The 19,277-nt window shown below is 43.1% G+C and overlaps 2 protein-coding genes across 4 annotated transcripts; both read right to left on the bottom strand.

Annotated features, from left to right (window-relative positions):
- Nucleotides 1–164: 164 nt before the first annotated feature.
- On the bottom strand, nucleotides 165–3,132 carry LOC139639599 (platelet glycoprotein Ib beta chain-like). Of its 2 annotated transcripts, none has more exons than XM_071513732.1 (2): nucleotides 3,076–3,132; nucleotides 165–1,594 (listed from the first exon to the last, which is right to left on the bottom strand). In XM_071513732.1, exon 2 carries the CDS (start codon nucleotides 1,581–1,583, stop codon nucleotides 957–959), a length of 627 nt encoding a protein of 208 aa, XP_071369833.1. In that variant the 5' UTR covers nucleotides 1,584–1,594; nucleotides 3,076–3,132; the 3' UTR covers nucleotides 165–956. The 2 variants fall into 2 exon arrangements, with proteins under 2 accessions (XP_071369833.1, XP_071369834.1); XM_071513733.1 differs by lacking the exon at nucleotides 3,076–3,132 and adding an exon at nucleotides 2,775–2,848.
- An 824-nt stretch (nucleotides 3,133–3,956) lies between these two features.
- On the bottom strand, nucleotides 3,957–10,351 carry LOC139639595 (septin-5-like). 2 transcript variants are annotated; one of them, XM_071513726.1, is made up of 12 exons: nucleotides 10,040–10,351; nucleotides 8,734–8,824; nucleotides 8,512–8,598; nucleotides 7,988–8,111; nucleotides 7,684–7,818; nucleotides 7,237–7,354; nucleotides 6,969–7,070; nucleotides 6,358–6,454; nucleotides 6,065–6,218; nucleotides 6,010–6,033; nucleotides 5,818–5,920; nucleotides 3,957–5,287 (listed from the first exon to the last, which is right to left on the bottom strand). In XM_071513726.1, the coding sequence occupies exons 1-12, from the start codon at nucleotides 10,112–10,114 to the stop codon at nucleotides 5,225–5,227; spliced, it is 1,173 nt and encodes a 390-aa protein (XP_071369827.1). In that variant the 5' UTR covers nucleotides 10,115–10,351; the 3' UTR covers nucleotides 3,957–5,224. The 2 variants fall into 2 exon arrangements, with proteins under 2 accessions (XP_071369827.1, XP_071369829.1); XM_071513728.1 differs by lacking the exon at nucleotides 6,010–6,033 and having other exon boundaries at nucleotides 6,083–6,218.
- Between the last annotated feature and the right edge of the window lie 8,926 nt (nucleotides 10,352–19,277).

The following is a 19,277-nucleotide window of genomic DNA, read 5'->3' as shown; positions in this document are numbered from 1 at the left end:
TTCACTCTGACATTAGCTATCAGCTTATATTAGGTGTTGGTCTGCTGACACAAATTTGACTGAAGAAATGCAGGGACTTTTTCCATTGAATCTCTTTATTAATCAAAAATGTTGCATCCAGAAAAAACTATACAATAATCATATATAAAAAGCAAAAACTCTCAATAAAACTATAAAAATCGATTATGTGATGTTTAAAAAAGTCAAAATGCAGTTCTGCACAATGTGAGTCAAAAAACATAATCATGGCACAATACTGATCAGTTGTAAATATTCATAGGAATAAATTGCCTCAAATAGCCTGCATGCATGATAATTTTCTATTAATAAACAGTGTTGGGCAAGTTGCTGAAAATTAGTAATTAGTTACAGGTACTAGTTACTTCTCTCAAAAAGTAATTGAATTACTTTACCAATTACTGCATAATAAAAGTAATGGTCAGAAAAAGTCGCCAGATTTGTCGCTGGTCGCTTTTTAGAAATAAAGGTCCAGGGAGGTTTGTAGTCTTTTGATTCACTTGCGCCACCGTAAAGTCGGATGATCATAAACCGGATAATCCAGTAACGAGTAACGATTCCATTTAAATTTCAGTAATTGTAATTGCGTTATTAATTTGAAAAAGTAATTAGTTACATTATCAGTTACTTTGTAACGCGTTATTCCCAACACTGTTAATAAATACTAACAAAATATTTATCTGAAGTAAACAAATATAAATACAGTTTGTGAGATACAATGCAAATAGGAAAACAACTAAAACTGCCTCACAACACCCTGACTGTATTCCAGGAAGCTGACCTTACTCACAGGCATTTCTCATTCAGTTTGCAGACAACATCCCCCCCAACTCTACAAAAGCATTAGACATTTGCAGTCCATTGTGCAACAAAAAAAAAAGCTCTTTCACTTCTTTTGCATGTAAGAACCGCACAACAGACGACTTCCTTCCTCCAGCTCAGATGCTGCTGTCCTTTAATGCCTCGTACTCATTCCCCATCATGCCCTCCCCGAAAGCGAAGCTCTCCTCTTTGGTCCTCCTCGCCACCCTGGACAGCCTCTCGAACTTCCTCAGGAACACGATGACCGCCACCAGCAGCGCCGCCTGCACCGCCACAAACACAAACAGACACACCTGCGAGGCGAAAGCCAGGTCGCAGTACCAGTAGTGGCAGGACTCCAGGACCTCCTCCTCGGTTAGGTACGCCACCAGCCGCCCTCTGAGGTCGGGAGGGGAGCTGCAGCTGACGTTGAGGTGCGAGGTTTGTCCGGCGGGCCGGCCGAGCAGCCAGGCTCGCAGGTAGAGAACGCCGCAGTCGCACGTCCACGGGTTTCCGTGGAGAGAGACGGAGCGGAGGGAGGCCAGGGCGTCCAGCAGCCCGTTAGGGAGGGTGGTCAGCAGGTTGTCATGGAGACGGAGCTCGGTGGTGCCAGTCGGGAGACGGGTGGGGAGCGAGGAGCTGGTGAGAGACCTGCCGCTGCAGTCCACCTGGCTGCCGTGGCAGGAACAAAGATGGGGGCACTCTGATGACCTTTGACCTCTGACTCCACACAAGAGGAGTAGACACAGGAGCAGGAGCATCATTATGAATCACTCTAAGGAGAGGAGAGGAGAGGAGAGATCTCTTTTCATCCAAGTCACATTAGATGCATTTGGTGCTGTGATCAGTTCAGTCACACAAGTAGAGAGGAAACCACAAAAAGCCACTGCATATCTCTTGATGGCTGAAATATTTGTGGAAGACAGATAACATATTAGGGTGTGGGAAAACTGGAATTACAGAAACTCTTTTCTGAGTAAAGGATGTCTAGTGAATGTGTCAGAGAGAGATAGGGACACAAAGAGAAAATTCACTCAGAATGGTCAAGAGATCATTCAGCTTTTACTGGAAGGAATATGCTAGCTGAACCTAATGCTAACCCAACAAGAGAGAGAAAATAGAGTTTAATTCCATAATGAGATATACACAGTTTGCAAAAAAGGAAACCTACTCTTACAAAATAATCGCTGACATGAAAGTAATCAAAAGATAAACAGATTGGAAGTTTATTTATGCTCAAAGAAGTGCACTAATGAACAAAACCGCATAAATCAGCAAGGGACGAACACAAAAAGGCTTATACACATGCAGCTATTATGTGCTTTTGTTAATTTATGCGCTTATATGTAGCATGAATAAACTTTAACTATTTGCATTCAAGGAACTTTCAATTTGTTTATCTTTTGATTAATCTAATGGCCACCTTGGAAGACCGGTTTTTTACATGTTTTTTTACATGGATGACATGAAAGTAAAGCACACCATGGCTTTCTATCAAAGTAATGAGTCATTTACTGATGATTACTGATGATTACATGATGATCCCCATACATGGCATCGTCATGTAATCATATGGTTGTCTGGGGCTGCAAAGGGAATACCTTGTTGCTGCACACCAAAACAATGCATAACTTGTGGTTAGGAATAGTACACACTGAGTCTGTGTTATATAAAATGTAAATGCACTGAAATATCAGAGAAATAGGGCACTTGAAGTCAGTCAAATTCAGTTTTTTTTTTTTGTCTCTCACAGGCCTTATTCAGGACTAGGTGACTCACTGCCATCAAGTGTTACTATTTTCAGCACTGTACACACAAGCTGCACTGTTGGAGTGAAGAACAAGTAGGACATCGCATCTATCATGTCATAAATGATCTTATAAAGATAATACCAATATTTTACTGCTCTCTTTTGTCCGCTGGAGCACACATGTAGTTATAGATGAGTCAATTACCTGCTCCTATCCACATCTGTATCCTGAATCAGTGAATAACTACTAAGGCTGTGCAAAGAAGATTGACGTCACAGATTGACGTTCACTCTGTGTGTTTTGTTGACTAACTCTGTCATTGACCTGCTGTCTGACTCTCTTGTTCTAGTCCTGAGCTGATTGCCTCCTTCAGGTCTGAGTGAGCTCCACACCTTAGAGCCGACCTCTGCCTCTACACAGGGTTAAATCATTAGGTTTCAAATGTTAATCAGGTTATGAAGGCTGCAAAAGTGAAAAGTGTCATGGTCTGAGGAGAGAAATTTACCTTCAGTGTTGCGTTGTCTTCAGAGGAAAGGACTGTGTTTCCCACAGTGGCTCTGAGAGGCGCAGCAGTATGTGAGACTTACAGCTGGCACTCACTGATAAAGGCCACTGTGAAAGACAGATACACACAGACGCACGTACACACACGCGTGAACACACACACAAGCAGACACACACAGACACAGGAAGCATCTCATACAGTGGCAAGAAGATCCACAGCATCAGGACATACTATAGAACACACAGTGGCCTATATCAGATGTCAAAGGAATTACCAACCATCCTCATGTGCAAAGCATGAAACATTAATATTAAAACAACAATCAGCAGTTCTGGGCCCCGTTACTGGAACAGAGTTTTTTTTTTTTATCATTCACACTAAAGTTTTTTGGCTCCTCTGACTGGCTGTGGGAAGATGCTGTGTGAGGGGGAAGAGTGGCTGGAGGAGATAAAGTTATCAATCAGCAGATTATGTTCTTGCAGCTCTGCAAGTCTCACTCTGAGTATATTGTGCTGTGTTTTCCTGGGCCTTGATGGCATAGAGGTGCGACTCCATAATGCAGTGGTTCTCAAACTTTTTGGCTTGTGACCCCTTAAAACTAAGCAATGCCTTTCATTTGATTAGCAGAGGTGGCATAGAGGCTGAAAACTATTCAGTATTTCACAAGAATAAAACAAAAATGAGAGAAAAGTCAGAGAAATTAAATACATTTTTTTAGGAGAAATATGTTCTTTCTCCATCCCATAAATCATCTTGCGACCCCTCAAAATTATCTTACGACCCCCTTGTGGGGTCCGATCCCCAGTTTGAGAACCACTGCCATAATCCTTAGAGAAATAATGCACAGACAGCAAGGTTCAAATGATGTGAATCAAGTCTGTTTATTGGTCACACCATTATAACCTCAGACTGACGACACAGTTCAGGCAGACAGAGATCACAGCCTTAGGGCAAAAGATGTACAGTACCTCAACCTCAGGAGAGTCTAAACACACAGACACGCGCACACACACACACACACACACACACACACACACACTCACACACGCATGCATGCTAACTCACACGTAGGATACACATCTGTACATTTCACCTACTTACATAACACAGTCGCGCAACTCACTTGCAAATAGAGAAATGCAATTCAAACAGAAGCATAGATACAGTATTTGTTCCTCATTGGTGATCTATTTTTACCATCCCATAGTGGTAACAAGGCATAGGTCATAATGCATTTCATAACAAACACAGGGCATCAGCTATGAAGCAGTAAAAATAAGCCCACGGCTGTAAGCGGATATGAGTAAGTGTAGCATGCTTGCACATGCACCATGTACTGTACCTACCCCCTTATTATGTCAGAGGCCCTCGATTCACAGTTAGCCACTGGCATTAAGTGCATTTTCAATTACGCCAGCAAATGTAAAAATGCTGGAAGAAGATAATGTTTTGAACAGGCATACGTAAAAATGTTGTCCATCAGAATATGAAGATATTCATGATGATCATAGACCAAATAAACAAGAAAAGCTGGGAGTTTTCTTTCTTTTGTGCTGTTCAACATAAGTAAAGTCACTGTAGTACCTTTGCAAAGACAGATGGAGTTTTATGGACGGATATCTGACGATATCAAAAGAGGATGTTTCATGAAAGACACACAGGCATACACATGCGCACACCCTCAAGGACACGCACACACACACACACACGCACACACAGATACATTAATAAAAAACAATATCTATGTTCAAATCTAAACATCACCAACAACCTAAATTGCTTTACAAAACATTTTGTAGCACGCATATTCATACCCTGACAGAATATCCAAAAAGTTTAGCATTGCATTTATAAATTAGATACACTGAGTAGTAATTTAAATTACGCATTTATATTATATATGTTAAGACTGTTAACCACAGCAAGGGGCTCAAAATGGGCAAAAGGTACAGTTCAGAAAAATACCCTCTAACAACACAATCCTCCAGGCAGACAAACTATACAAAGCACCAAACAGATAAATTTACAGCCAGAGTTGCCACTAACACAATATATCCATGTTGTGCTGCATTTATTGTCTGAAAGTCTGATTGTAGTTTAGCAATCAGACAGCAGGTGGCGCTGTAGCGTGGGCTCGCTCAGGGAGACATCACTGGTCTTTCTCGTGCATCTGCTGCTGCATCTTGTTCAGCATCTCCTGCATCCTCTTCAGCTGCAAACAGAAAGGGAGAGGGGGGTGAAACTCTAACACATAGGCTACATTGTGAATGGATACGTCAGTCTGGTCCAACCATAGAGATAAAACAGTTTTAGTTTTGAAACTGTTCAATCTCTATGGATCCAACATCATAACAAGAGACCACTGGTATAGTATTTAGACCATGTGATGCCGGAATTATCCATTGAAACTTACACTAATACATTTATTTTTAGATGAGGGAGCAGCTCCTTCTATTCAAGAGGCCTTTTATGCATTTTCTGCTTAAACTGAATCAGGAACTGCACGTTATCAGAACTGAGGAGACTGCACGTTTTATAAATATGAACTGATATATGTACAGTACTGGAAGCTGTTATTTGTGCTTGTGTCTTGTGTTTGATTATGTATTTATTATATCTTATCTGTTTTTAACTCTATCACAGTGAGGCCAGAGACAAATTTCCATGTGTGGATGATAAAGATCCTGTCCTGTCCAGTCACACTGTTCAGTGTCTGGTGAAACGGTGATGGCTGCTTCATACCTCCTCATCTTTCATTTTGATTAGTTTCTCGGTCTCCACATCAGGAGTGGGCAGAGGCAGGATGGGGATGGGACTCTCCATACGGTTGTCATGAGCCAGTTTACTGCATGGGAAAGACATGGAGGGGTGAGGAGAAGCATTCAAATCTGCATTAGAATGTGTAGACGTCAGCAATAAAACCAAGATGTTTACAAAACATTCACACTCTCATACTTTCTTATTTCTCACCTTACTCTTTCACACACACACACACACACACACACACCTGGTCATCTCCTGTATGCACTGGGCCCTGTAGTTCTCGTAATGGACGTCACAGGTCACGTCTTTCAGGTCGTGCATGTGGGAGCGAATCAGCATGTTTCTCAACTTCACAAAGTCACAGTGCGACTGGTTTTCCACTGAGCGAGCGAACGAAACAGAGAAATCATCGTTCTGTGAGCATCGACTATCATGTTGTGACATGCAAGCTGTATCTCATTTATTCATTTGCATAATGGTTGATCAGAGCTGCTTCGATACATAAATGTATGAGCTTACCTTCAACAATGCCCCAGGGGTAGAGCCTCCCTCTCACCCTCTGCCCTCGAGCTTCCACCACTGTGTTACTGCCGATTACTGCGAACGGGGTGCACTCCTACACACACACACAGGGGGAAGGAATAGTTTTTAACCTTTGTTTATCCAGGGAAAGTTGACTGAGCATGCTTGCTTCCACTAACAGTTCAATGTTTAATGCCATGTAAGTAATTGCTGAGGGATGGGAAAAAGTGTTTATTCACCTTATCATTCAGTTTCCCTCATCACAAATAATATATCATTGATTTTTGTTGTAATCGAGCAATATCTGTGAATATTAGCTGACTCCAACATAAAAGCAATACAGAAATCTAGGCAAATATCAGCTGATAATGCAATATGTTCCATATGTATTTGGAGAGCAACATGATATTTTGGTGCCCTACTCACATTTCCTGAGATACTGAGATGTGAAATGGCCAGTTCCTGCACACACCAATAAGCTAGCCTGTTACTTAGGTGTCCACCCTAGTTTATAGCACAAGGTACAGCACAGTTACATCCAGTTACAGTGTATTAGTAAATAACCTGGACTCTAACACACACACAAATATTCTACCGCCCAGACTCACCTTCAGCTCTTTGTCAAGCTGTTTAAACTCTTCATCCTCATCAGAGTCACACTCAGGGAACTGGTACACCTTGATGCCAAACCTTTCTATCTCCTCTCGTATCTAGACGCACACACAAAGGAAAAATCTTATGTATTGGATTTGTTTCCATGAAATGTGCTATATAAATAAAGGTTAATTGACTGATTGAAATCATGTCATGCTTACACTAAACAGTCTACCTAGCAAAAATCTTGATTTCTCTCTAAAGCTGCAGCATGGCACTCACCCTGTCTTTAAGTTTCTTAATCTCGTTGGGTGTGAGGCAGTCAGCTTTCGCAATGAGTGGAACAACGTTCACCTTTTCATGCAGAGCCTTCATGAACTCAACATCCACCGGACGCAGCCTGAGGGGAGACACACAAGTCCAGAGTGAGAGGAGAGGAAAGGTCAGAGGAAAGATGTTTGTATGCTAAAGTCATCCAAATCAATTGAGGACTACGTATAGAAAATCCACCATATGGATTAGGGGGCCTTTAAAGGTGTAATATTTTCTGGGGGCTCTCGGAAGTGGAGTGTGTAACGATAACAGTAGTTAGTATTGGTGTTTGAATAGTATCCCTAAGGTATCACTGCACCTGTCATCACTGTCAGGATGTGTTATTCCACCTAGTCATCAACTCTGACATCACATTCCTTTGTGTGTGTGTGTGTGTGTGTGTGTGTGTGTTATTACCCATGTCCAAATGGAGGTATGAAGTAGAGGCAGCAGTGGACCCTGTTGTCCTGGATGTTCTTTCTGTTAAGCCCGCTCTCATCTCTGAAGTACTGCTCAAACTGCTGATCTATGTAGTCTGTGATCGGCTTCCAACTTGGAGACACACACACGCGCGCGCACACACACACACACACACACACACACACACTATGTTAGCAGCACATTCAGGAACAGTAAGTCAAGTGAGCAGACTGAATCTGGTGCACATCAGGTCTAATCAGAACCAGGGAGCAATTGGTCTAGGACCAGGACATTAACTCACCACTCGTTGTTGTTGACCGCGTCTCCGAACCCTGGCGTGTCTACAATGGTCAGTTTGAGTTTGACTCCTTTCTCCTCAATGTCGACTGTATGCTTGATGATCTCCACGGTCTGGTTAATGCGCTCTGCAGAGCAGCGACAGAGGGAAGGTGTTGGACAGTGAGTGAATGAGAAGGAGAGAGGGGGAGAAAAGAGTTTTGCAACAGAGTTTTGGGACAAAGCTGAAACTGACATTGTGCATAATGATAGATAGACAGCATAAGTAAGGGATAATGTACAGTAAGCCGGTCATTATCGGAAGGTATTGATCACCCACAAGAGGCTTATTTTGTAAAGAAATCGATGTACATTATCCCACTTACTACAGAGTTACTTACCAAAGACATTAATTAATCATCTAACATGAAATTTGATTTAAAAGTGTTTGATTACAAGCTAAAGTAATTTACAAGCTTCTGCCAAAAAGTAGCCCAGCAGGACTATCTGCAGTGTATTAAATATAACTAATATAGTGAGAACACCCACCCTCAGCATTAAGTAACTTCCTGTCTTTATAGAGGTCTGTGAGGAACAGGCTGTTGACCAGAGTGGATTTACCCATCCCAGACTCTCCTGCAACACAGACAGAGAGAGAAGGAGAGTTACAAAATGCATATCCTAACAACCTAAACACAGTCAAAAGGCAACATTACCAACAACAATCAACATACATTTCTGTCATGTTTGCATCATCAACTACAAACTGACCTGCCACCATGAGAGTGAAGTCAAATCCCTTCTTCACAGACTTCCTGTGGACCTGGTTGGGCAGGGTGGCAAAACCCACATACTGTTTCTCCTAGAACAGAGAAATAGGGAAAGAGGAAAGAGGAGGGTGCTAAGTATTGATGAATGTTTTGTTGAAGAATGTGTAGGAAATGCATAAAATACTAAAAGAGCAAAAGAGTAAAAGTGAGTACTGATATCATCAGGTGCTGAGTGGCCCATCAATCACACAAAAACAAAAAAAGAGGGTTTCTAATGTGACGACAAAATAGATCTGGCAGCTCCTAAAGCAACAAAATCACAACAGACGGACAGGTTGTATAATGCAGAAAATCTACAACTGAACGGAAAAACACGTGCATAGCATTCCACTGAGCTGCTGAGAATAACTAGGGTCTAAGATTTTCCACTAAATCCCACACACACATACGCACACACATACGCACGCACACACACACACACACACACACACACACACACAGAACCACAGGATACCAGTCTCTGACTGTACCAGACTGTAGCTCTCAGTCCGGTAGGTTTGCTCTGCGTCTGGCAGAATGTCATCCTTGCTCTGTTGCCCAATCTGAGCCCACTGACATGCGTAGATATAAATACACACACAAGGCAAGTCGGCCGCAGGCTGCCGGAGTGCAGGGGCCATTCACACACAGACAGAAGCTACATTGAATAGACCTGAAAAGCCCTTTTTACTCTCCAAACACACAAGCCAAACACACAGTCGGTGTCCTTATAAGCTGTCATAACTTGTCATAGGCATTTCCGACGGCCCCTCGGGTGAGGATTGCATTTACACACACACACACACATACACACACACACACACACATAAACCACAGGCTGTGTAAGAGGCACTTGCCAGAGCCACAGAGTGAGAATGAGGAAAGCTACAGATAAATCAATGACTAATCATACAAAAATTTGATGTGAACAGGGTGTGAGGGAACAAACGTCTCTTGGCACAAATCATTTCACCAGTAAAGCTGTCACTACATCACCATAAGACACTGAACACAACAACATAACCTGAACACCTCGATACCAAGGCATGAGACAATACTACTGATGCTGACAGTATGTCTTCAGGTGTGAGGGATTCTTGTTTGCATGCACAAACTAATCCATGAGATACTTTGTCTAGCTTGTCTAGCTTTATCCTGAATTCTTTCTTTCTTTCTTATGCTCTTTTCTCCCCCTCTGTGTTAGTTAATTTCACCACTCTCTCTGTCTATTGTTCGCCCATTCCTTTCCCAGTAATTTCATTCTTTACCTTCTGTCTGGCAGTTCTCACTCGTGGGCACAGCAAGCGTTCCACCAGTTTCTCTTGAAGCATGATGGCATCCATACTAAACCGCACCAACACCAACGGACAAAAATAGCTACGGTCTCAGAAAGTGAAACGCGTAGCAGGGAAAGCAACACAGCAACCTTGAAAAGTCTCCGGGACTCAAACTCCTCTCTGGGACGCAAACTCCTCTCCCCCTATCACTTCCCAAATTGAGTCCAACACACCTCTTTCCTGCTTGCACTCTTTTATACGTGCCTTTGTTCCTCCTACTTTCCTCCTCTTACTTCCCTTCTTTTCTTTCCTTTCCCTCCCTCCTTCTTTCCTCTGCCCTACAGCGGTCCAACGCTCCCTGTTCAGACAGGTAGAGAGGAATTCTCTTACAGAGAGGGAGGGAGATGGAGAGAGAGAGACAGAGAGAGAGAGAGAGAGTAAGGAGTGAGGTAGTAAGAGGTAGCAATTTGAGGGAGGAAACAAGGAAGGGATGGAGGGGGAAAGCGAAGGTCTAAAAGAAACTCATTCATTCACCCTGTATTCCCTCCCCCAGCTCCGCCAGTTGAGAAATAAAAACATTGGATTGAGAAATTACCATCAGCTCAGCCAGACAGACAGACAGACAGACAGACTGTGTGGACCCTTGTTGACTTCATTGTAAAAAGATGTGAAACAAAAAGAACCTGTTTGAACATGACCGTGACAAAAGCTATGGCATAGCTCAGAACAAACAAGATAAAGACACAAATGGCTCCATACGCCGCATGTACAGACATGTGGAGTAAGAGAGATTATCAGGTAAATGAACTTGTCAATCCATACATTTAGTGTCAAATACCCTGAGTGCTGTGTGTGTGTGTGTGTATGTCTCAGAGTTGAATAGAGACTACTCAGCCTTCGTCGAGACTGCACGGTATTCAAACCGACACTGACTTCACTGTCAACTCCACTGGTGCGACGGTTAGTTCAGGAGTGTGTGTGTGTGTGTGTGTATGTAGAGGTGAAGAAAGGAGGCCCTTCTCATGGCAGAGGTTGGAGTCAATTGTTTCCAGATGTGGTGGTGTGTGTAAGCGTGTGTGTGTGTGGGTACATAAGGGTGTGTCCCACTCATAACTGATGTGGGGAGCAGAGTTTAGATCGAGTGATTGCTCTTTGAAATAAAAGAAGCAAGCAAGCTTTTTTTCCCCCTTGTAGGCACACCCCATGGTGATGCCACGTACAGATATTGTAATCCCACTCCAAACCACAGGAGGGAGACAGAAAGAGACAGTGGGTGCAGGACTGAGGAGAACCAGCTCAAGTATGCGGACTAGTCCCTGGTCTGAGCCTATTAGTACTTCTGGAAAGGAGGAACATCCTGCTTTTTTGGCTCGGATACAAACCGAAATGTCAGCGAGTGCCGTGTCGTTCAAGACTGTCATCACACAGGAGGAGAGAAGAAGAGGAAAGTAAAGATGAATGGAGCGAACATGTGGTGGAGCAGGATGGAGTGTATGTAGAGCGAGATGAAGGGTTTAAAGAACCCGTGAAACGGCACCTTCGCTTACTGGATTTGATGCAGGATGTTGGGGCGGGACATGATGCAGTGAGGGATCATTTAAAAGTCTAAACCAATGGAATATGAGTCAGGCAGAGAAAGACAATTTCATTTGATGGGAGGGGCAGAGGGGCGGGATCGTTCAAAAATACTACTACTGCAGCATGAGGTCACCATGAAATATACTCAGTTTTCCAGGAAGTAAAAGTAATGGGAGTTCATTTCATGGAGACTTTATGTCATAGTAGAGAGAGTGAGAGATCACTGAGTGTGTGTGTGTGTGTGTGTGTGTGTGTGTGTGTGTGTGTGTGTGTGTGTGTGTGTGTGTGTGTTAAGGGTTGTGGGGGTGCGAGAGTTCATCTGAATAGAAGAAAAGAACAGATGTCTTGAAATGGCATTACAATGGCCCTCGGCTAAACCCCCCCTGTCTTTCTCAGTGACCAGCTGTCCCTCCCATATAGGCAATAGCACAATGAGTTACACACACACACACACATACACACACATGCAGATGAACAGGCAGACAGGGACAGATTCAATCACTCATTACCTCACTCACACACACCCAGAGTTTGTTCTACCTGCTGCCAAGTCGATGAAATATCAAAAAGAAGTACGCAGAGGATAATCATCTCCATTCATCACTGTCTGTCTGTCTGGATCAACCAGAACAGGAAATATGTCTGACGTTGCATCTAGACTCCTACCATGCAAAATAAAGTATTTAGCTGGGAACTGACTATTCCATCTGGCAAAAAAGTGCACAGAACATAATATTTTGCCAATACAGCGGGGTTATGTAATGGTATATTGTAAGATGATAACACCAACTCATTGCTGCTGTTGTGGGGCGACTTGGCTGAAGTCGTGACTCGGCTTCACCTCTCTGGCCACTTCCAGCTGATCAAACACAGGAGGAGAGGTAAGGTAGGGTGTACGGCAGGTGCAGAGGGACATAAAGGACAAACCATTAGTCGGAACTAATGACGGGAACCGCTGAGCAGGAGGCTGTGTGGGGCAACTTGACCTCGTTTGACTTTTAGCAAACCTCAAAAAGCAGCAACTGTTTGTATGTAACATGTGCCATTTGGTGAACGGCTTTATCCAAACACACAGGATCAGCATCTAGACATAAATTGAAATCTGTGTTTCCATGTTTTCCAAAGTTTTATGTTCTTTTCACAACATGAAGTGGGAGCAGGGAACAGTTTCTTTCTTCTGTTCCCCACCATTCTCAATAGTCTCTGTCATAAAATTGGTCTTTCATATGAGAACAGAAAGTGAAGTTGGCTCCATGACTTGTGTGTTTGTTTGTTTGTTTGTCCGTTTGTCTGTTGACGGGGCTGCAAAGGCAACAATCCAAATATCAGCCACTCAATCAGCAGGCACCACTTCTCTCTTCCTCTCAGTCATACAATGTTGTGGCCTTAGAGGAAACAACTCTCAAAAGGCCACCGCAGTTAACTCCACGGCAATTACCAGGGCGCGCACACACACACACACACACACACACACACACACACACACACACAAATACAGAATCCAAATGAGATGATGCCAGCAGTGCACACATCACTCTCCTTCGCCCAGCAGTCCAAAGAGGCTACTGTCCGCTCTCTGTGACAGAGACATGAAAACACAGACACAGACTGTGAAGCAGCCAGACGGCCAGTGATGTAGCAGTGACCTTTACTGATGACATCTCTACGTCTCACAGCCATCCAGCTGACGCTTTCACACCATTAACCCTGAATGCTTCCCCTAATGGTTTACGGGCCATCTGACGGTGCATGGGCCGACAGGCAAGGTAGGGGAGGGCAAGAGGGAGACCAGGGAGAGATAAGGGGAGACAGGAACGGTGGGGGCGGGTGAGACAGAGGCGGAGGAGATGGAAGGGAGTAAAAACCACCAAGAAACATAAAGATGGACCCTGAACTCCCCCAGCCTCCCCCTCCCCCTCCCTGTCATGTTTGCTCTCCTTGGAGATGCAGAGGCCTCTGTACGCTTGGCTCTTTAACATGCTAATCTAACAGCATGTAATTGCTCCGGCAACAATAGATTACTCCACTGAGGGACACTTGGCTAACTTAGCCTAGTTTTAGCATCTGCCCATTCAACGACAATGGGCTCTTGTGGGAGCGTGGCTAGTCTAGCATCTAGCATCTCTGTCCACTTAGCAGAGGGATTCAGTCACCTGGATATTATCAGGGAAACATAGTAGAGGGAGAGAAGTGTTTCATCACAGAAACAGAGTACGCTTGGTAGTTCTGCAACAGAATGTGTTGTATAGTGTATTAGTTTATTGTGCTTTTTATTTTAATGTGCTGATGGCTCCTGCCCAAGGATTACAGATGCAAATAAGCCTCTGGCTCTACTCTGGAGCAATATGTTATATTGAGCGCTGTCCCTGTCAAATAAACAAACTAAGTAAAGGAATGAGAAAGAACACAAGCTCTGATTTGATGGTGCTTATTATTTAGGCCGCTTCCACAAAATTCAGTGTCATGGGGCTGTTAGACTCTTAATCTTGTTACAGTTTATTACACAGAGAACGGTTACAGAAATAATCTTAATTCTCCTCATTCATTTCATTGGATTATTGCTCAGAATCCTTATCCCTCTTTCGAAATAACTTATAATCCCAAACATATCAAGGTCGACCAAATACTTTTTTTTTTTTAAGAATCCTGCTATCTGGGTCAGCCTTGGGTTATTTTCCAAAAGCTTTTTGAATCACATATCTGAGGCATGGTAAGCAATGCAGTGTAGTGTATAAAACCTAAGGGCATGATAAGGAAAAAGATGACTCACTTTTGGTATAAGACACACACACACACACACACACACACACACACACACACAGACAACACACACACACAGACAACACACACACAATACACAGCCACAAGTTCTACTGGATCATTGGCATTACATGGATGTTTTCTGGATGACTGAATGAAGGTATCTGCCAGTGAAAAGACTGCAGGGCAACAAACAACCTGAACTCAGATAGGAACGCCAACCGTCACAGAGAAAAACACTCCAAAGAAATCTTGCAGGGACAGGAACACACATGCGCGCGCACACACACACACACACACACACACACACACACACACACATACACACACACACACACATACACACACACACACACACACACACACACACACACACACACACAGGTGACAGAGTTTGCTAAACATTGGAAGGGTGGAGTCATTCAGTGAAAAATAACTATAGCATGCATGTCTTTTATATATTGTGGGGTCACAGCATTTAGTTTATTATGATTACTGTCATTTTGATATGTTAATAGGACAGAGGACTGTACAGGGGGGCAAATATAGTGTTTTTACTTTTATTTGCTTTGTGTTTGGTATGTAGTTTATTGTGTTTTAAGTGTGCTGCTGTCGTGACAACTATCTATCTATCTAGGCTATCTATCTATCTATCTATCTATCTACCTACCTACCTACCTACCTACCTAGCTAGCTAGCTAGCTATTTAGTATGGTAAATGGTAATCAAAGAAGTTCAAGAATAAAAGTAACATATTAGCAGAGGGCCAGTTGCTGCCTTCTTGAATCAACCCTTCTCTGTTTCTCTTTTTACCACTTTCTTACCACATCTCTCTTTCTACTGAGAGCAGGAGCCCCAGGGGGTTCCCCAGTTTCAATAGCCCCCCACCCACCCACGACCCCCAGATACGCCTATCCCAGCTCCGCAGCTGGTCTTCACTGAGAGTGGGTGAGGGTCAGGAGTCCCATCTGTGGCAGCGAGAGTTTGTGCGTGTGTGTGTGTTTAAGACAGAGAGAGAGTGAGTGGGTGGATGTGTGGAGGTGGGGGAAGTTGGAGATGGTCAAGACTGAATGCAGGACACACATGCACGGACGCAAATGCATCTGAACCAGCATCTGCTACTCTGCTCGGCTCTCCAGAGAGAAATCATGTCTATAATATGACTGCTGACCTGTTTTTACAGTTATTACAGTTATTTTTGCAATTATGAAGTTCCAGACAGCAGTGACAACAAGGTTTAGAGATACAAGGTGTTCAGATAGATGTGAGCATTGAAGTGAATCCCTTTCTCAAACATGCTCCTTCAAATCAAGCACTGATAGATATTAAAGGAAATTTCCACCCTCCTATACTCTGTTATATATTATCAATCTGATGTTCAATGTTTACCAGGAGTTATTTTGCGATGAAGTGTTGTAATTTACTTTTTTGTTGTACCCACTTTCCCTCATCGTCTACTTCTACTTCAGTTAGTGATTTCCTGCATTTTCCAGAATGACTTTTCACAACCTGCAGAGAACAGGTGTGAACTTGTTATAGCGATAAAATAGCAATAAAAGCAGCAACACGTTTTGTGGCTGCATTGCATTCTGGTGTATTGAGGCTTCTGTCGGTGGAGAAACTGGTCTCTCTGCCTCTTTAACGATGTATTTCTCCCTGTATGATTGTTGAACGTTGGTGCAAAATGGAGAGACTAGAAAGAAACCCTCGCTCTTTGATTATGAGGGACTGACACTAAAACCCGACATTTACCGTTCATATTTTAGATAGCTGAAAAAAATTCTGCAATCAAACTCCATTGTATCAGCATTGGAAATATCACGTTGTCTATGTTTGGCCCGTTATCTATCAAGGCGTCATATCACAGCCAACTGTAGTAGAAACAGCCATTATGAATTCTGTATCAGCTGTTCTCTCTGGTCTGTGATGAACACTTTCACCAGTGAACCTCTGCCCACACTGAGCAATCACCACATGGGATTGTGAGTAGGTCAGATAGTGTTGTCCGTTCCTTTGCATCAAGTGATGAAAATGGATTTTTTTTTTTTAAACTCTGTTGCCTGGCAACGCAACATCATATGAAGTGACAGGAACGTTTAGGCAATGTGAGGGAGGGGGGGGGGGGACCAAAGGAGTGAGGAAAAGATTGAGGGAGGCAGATATGGAAAGAGGAAGATGAGAGGAGAGGAAGAGGGAGGGAATTCAGAGGGTGTTATAAAAGGATTGATTTAGGATTGATTATCAATTGCAATTCTCCTTCTCTGCAACACAATCTCAACATTCAGTTAGTCACTCCAAGCATCATGAACAGGATGGTCTCTCTCATGCTTCCCAGCTCTCTCCCACCTCCTCCACAGCCTGGCTGGGCCACAATACAAGATATTTTTCCCAACAGAGACAGATGCAGTAGTGTATGTGGGAGTAAAGAATGGATGACAGCCAGCAGCAAAACTCACAAGGTGTTCAAAAAAACAATTACTATTATTATAGTAATACTGTGTACTGTTGTAAATGTTGAGCCTCTGGAAATGTCTGGAAATGTGTGAGTAGATTGGGATTTATATGAGGAGTAAAACTCAGCAGTTATTTTGATCATGATCTTGTTATTTTCACTGGGAAATGGTCGTTTCTGCACATACTGTACATCTGTAAACAGACTACACTGTAGCAGCCATATTAATCCAGGTTTTTCAGCAATCTGCTCATAAGCTTGTGCAGTGTGGCGGTGATTCCATGTGACACCAGTGTTTCCAACCACTGGATTTGGTCCGACTCCAATTGTTAATTCTGGTAGAGGGCAAATCTGTCTGCAACCTGACCAGCTTATATCTCACAGCCATGAGGGGCGTGGAGAGGCACAAAGGCTCCCAAGGAGGAGGAATACTAGGAAAATAAGAAGATGGAAACCACTTCTAATATAAAAAGAACACTAAAGACTACAGAGAAGCATGTGCATACTGTAGAGATAAGAGACCTATTTTTTTAGATTTCTTGTTTTTATTGTTTTATATACTATTTATACTTTTTATATACTATTTACTCTTATATACTACTTTCTTTATATACTAGCTTACTTTTATATTTTGTGTTGTTTTATGTTTAATGTGACCTATGAGAGCAACCCACTAAGTCTGATTCCTTGTATGTGCAACTTGGCTAATAAAACTAATTTGATTCTGATTTTGATTCTGATTCTTTGAAGCAGGTGCAAAGGTGCAAAGAAGAAAATGTGTACATGCACATGCAGGCATATGCATATATTTATGCTTATAGTGTGCATGCATTGTAGAGGCATATTTATTGTTCAATGGACTATATATGTATTTTTATCTTTGTGGCTGTTAGCTTGAATTAGTAATAATAGTGTTCTTTTTGCATTGTTCCCCTCTCATTATTTTTCCAGTTTAAATCTGAATATCAAGCATGTTTGTGGCTTGAATGGCCCACTTGAGTCATGCTGTTGATGGATATTATTCTATGTCTATTAAAGATGGGGTTCGCTGAATCAGCCAACCTTAAAAAATGAAAGCACATCCACGCCATAATATACATGCAAATGCCCCTATCTGTTATCAAACACCACAGCAGGAGGCAGAGTAGGAGGAGCATGGTCATCGGAGACGGTGTTAAAGTGAAGTGCGACCTCCCCTGCAGGCTCACGAGGCCGCTGTGTTTATAAAGTGGAGGATGGGTTCACTAGAGGTAACAACAGGAGCACAATGTGATCTGAAGTGCTGCTGGAGGTGACGCTGACAATAAGGTCAGTCCGTCAGATGACTCAGTGCTTCACTTTGGTCTGACCAATAATCGTTCATTCTAATGGAAGCAGGTCACTGGGCTGCCGGATGAGAGGATGGAGGATGCAGCCCTTGGGTACCATGTTGCTGACGCCTCCTCAGTGCCAGCGCTGCTGAAGCCGGCCTGCTCCGTATGCGTCTAAAAATGAAATCTAATCCTCTCGTCAGTGTGATGATGATCACCATGGCTGCACTCGGAGCATCATCCAAACGGTGCGCAGCGCAGGATAGGTTAAAAACCTGGGGCTCTGCGAGACGCGCACATCGAAAAATGCCAAAATACGCGATTTTAAAACATGAGCATTGAGAATCTCGTGGCATTGCTGTTGTTGCTGCTATCGAGGTCGTGCTGCGTGCGGCTAAGGTTTCGGACAATGCTATATAGTGAGAATGACAATTCAACATTACCAAAAATGATCAAATAAGAGATTTGATGATTTCTCTTACCTCCGTGGTATCATCTATTGGCCATTACAGGATGGATGGGAGGAGGCGCAGGTGCAGGGATGCAGAGCGACGCCCAGGGAATAAGAGAGAGAGAGGGGGGGGGACATGAAGCAATCATTACATTGACTCTCAATCAGGCTATGCATATGACAATAAAAAAAATCCTTTAATCATCCTCACCTGTTTTAATCGGGATCCGACTTTTGTACCTGATGCTGCTCGTCATGTTAACTGCTCTCCTCCCTCGATTTACCGAACCGACGGCTCAGAGACAGCAGCCGCTCTAAAGCACGGGCCGAAAGCAGGGGGGGCGGGGTGAGCTGACAGCGTCAAGTCCCTCCTCCTCACTATATGGTATGCAGGCTCAGCCAGTCCCGGTCCACATGTCAGATGCTGTTAACCCTAGAATGCATGACGTCACAGGGCAGGCTCACAATGACCCTCACTGAAATCAGTGGAATTTATTAAGAAGGCCTTTCATCTTTATGACATAATGTTTGCATTAGAATTATGTTATATGTTATTTGTCATGTTTCAGCGGGGTTTATTTATCCCTCAGAAACAAACTGTTCTGCCCCCCTCTTTTACTGAACTGCTTTTATTTTAGTTTTTAAATGCATTATTTGACCATAACAGTGATATCTGCA

This window comes from Centroberyx affinis, unplaced genomic scaffold, assembly GCF_046629955.1.
Source record: "Centroberyx affinis isolate AG114_WGS23_722 - 3 ecotype Tasmania unplaced genomic scaffold, CSIRO-AGI_Caff_v1 ptg007444l_1, whole genome shotgun sequence".
In the NCBI taxonomy this organism is placed as follows: domain Eukaryota; kingdom Metazoa; phylum Chordata; class Actinopteri; order Beryciformes; family Berycidae; genus Centroberyx; species Centroberyx affinis.
This window is presented reverse-complemented; position numbering and strand designations above follow the sequence as displayed.

Coding starts and splice junctions, on each gene's coding strand:
- LOC139639599 (XM_071513732.1), bottom strand. CDS start 1,583: ATGATGCTCCTGCTCCTGTGTCTACTCCTCTTGTGTGGAGTCAGAGGT.
- LOC139639595 (XM_071513726.1), bottom strand. CDS start 10,114: ATGGATGCCATCATGCTTCAAGAGAAACTGGTGGAACGCTTGCTGTGC. Junction 6,219..6,357: donor CCCCTGGGGCATTGTTGAAG/GTAAGCTCATAC, acceptor TCGCTCGCTCAG/TGGAAAACCAGTCGCACTGT. Junction 5,288..5,817: donor TCAAAATGAAAGATGAGGAG/GTATGAAGCAGC, acceptor TTCTGTTTGCAG/CTGAAGAGGATGCAGGAGAT.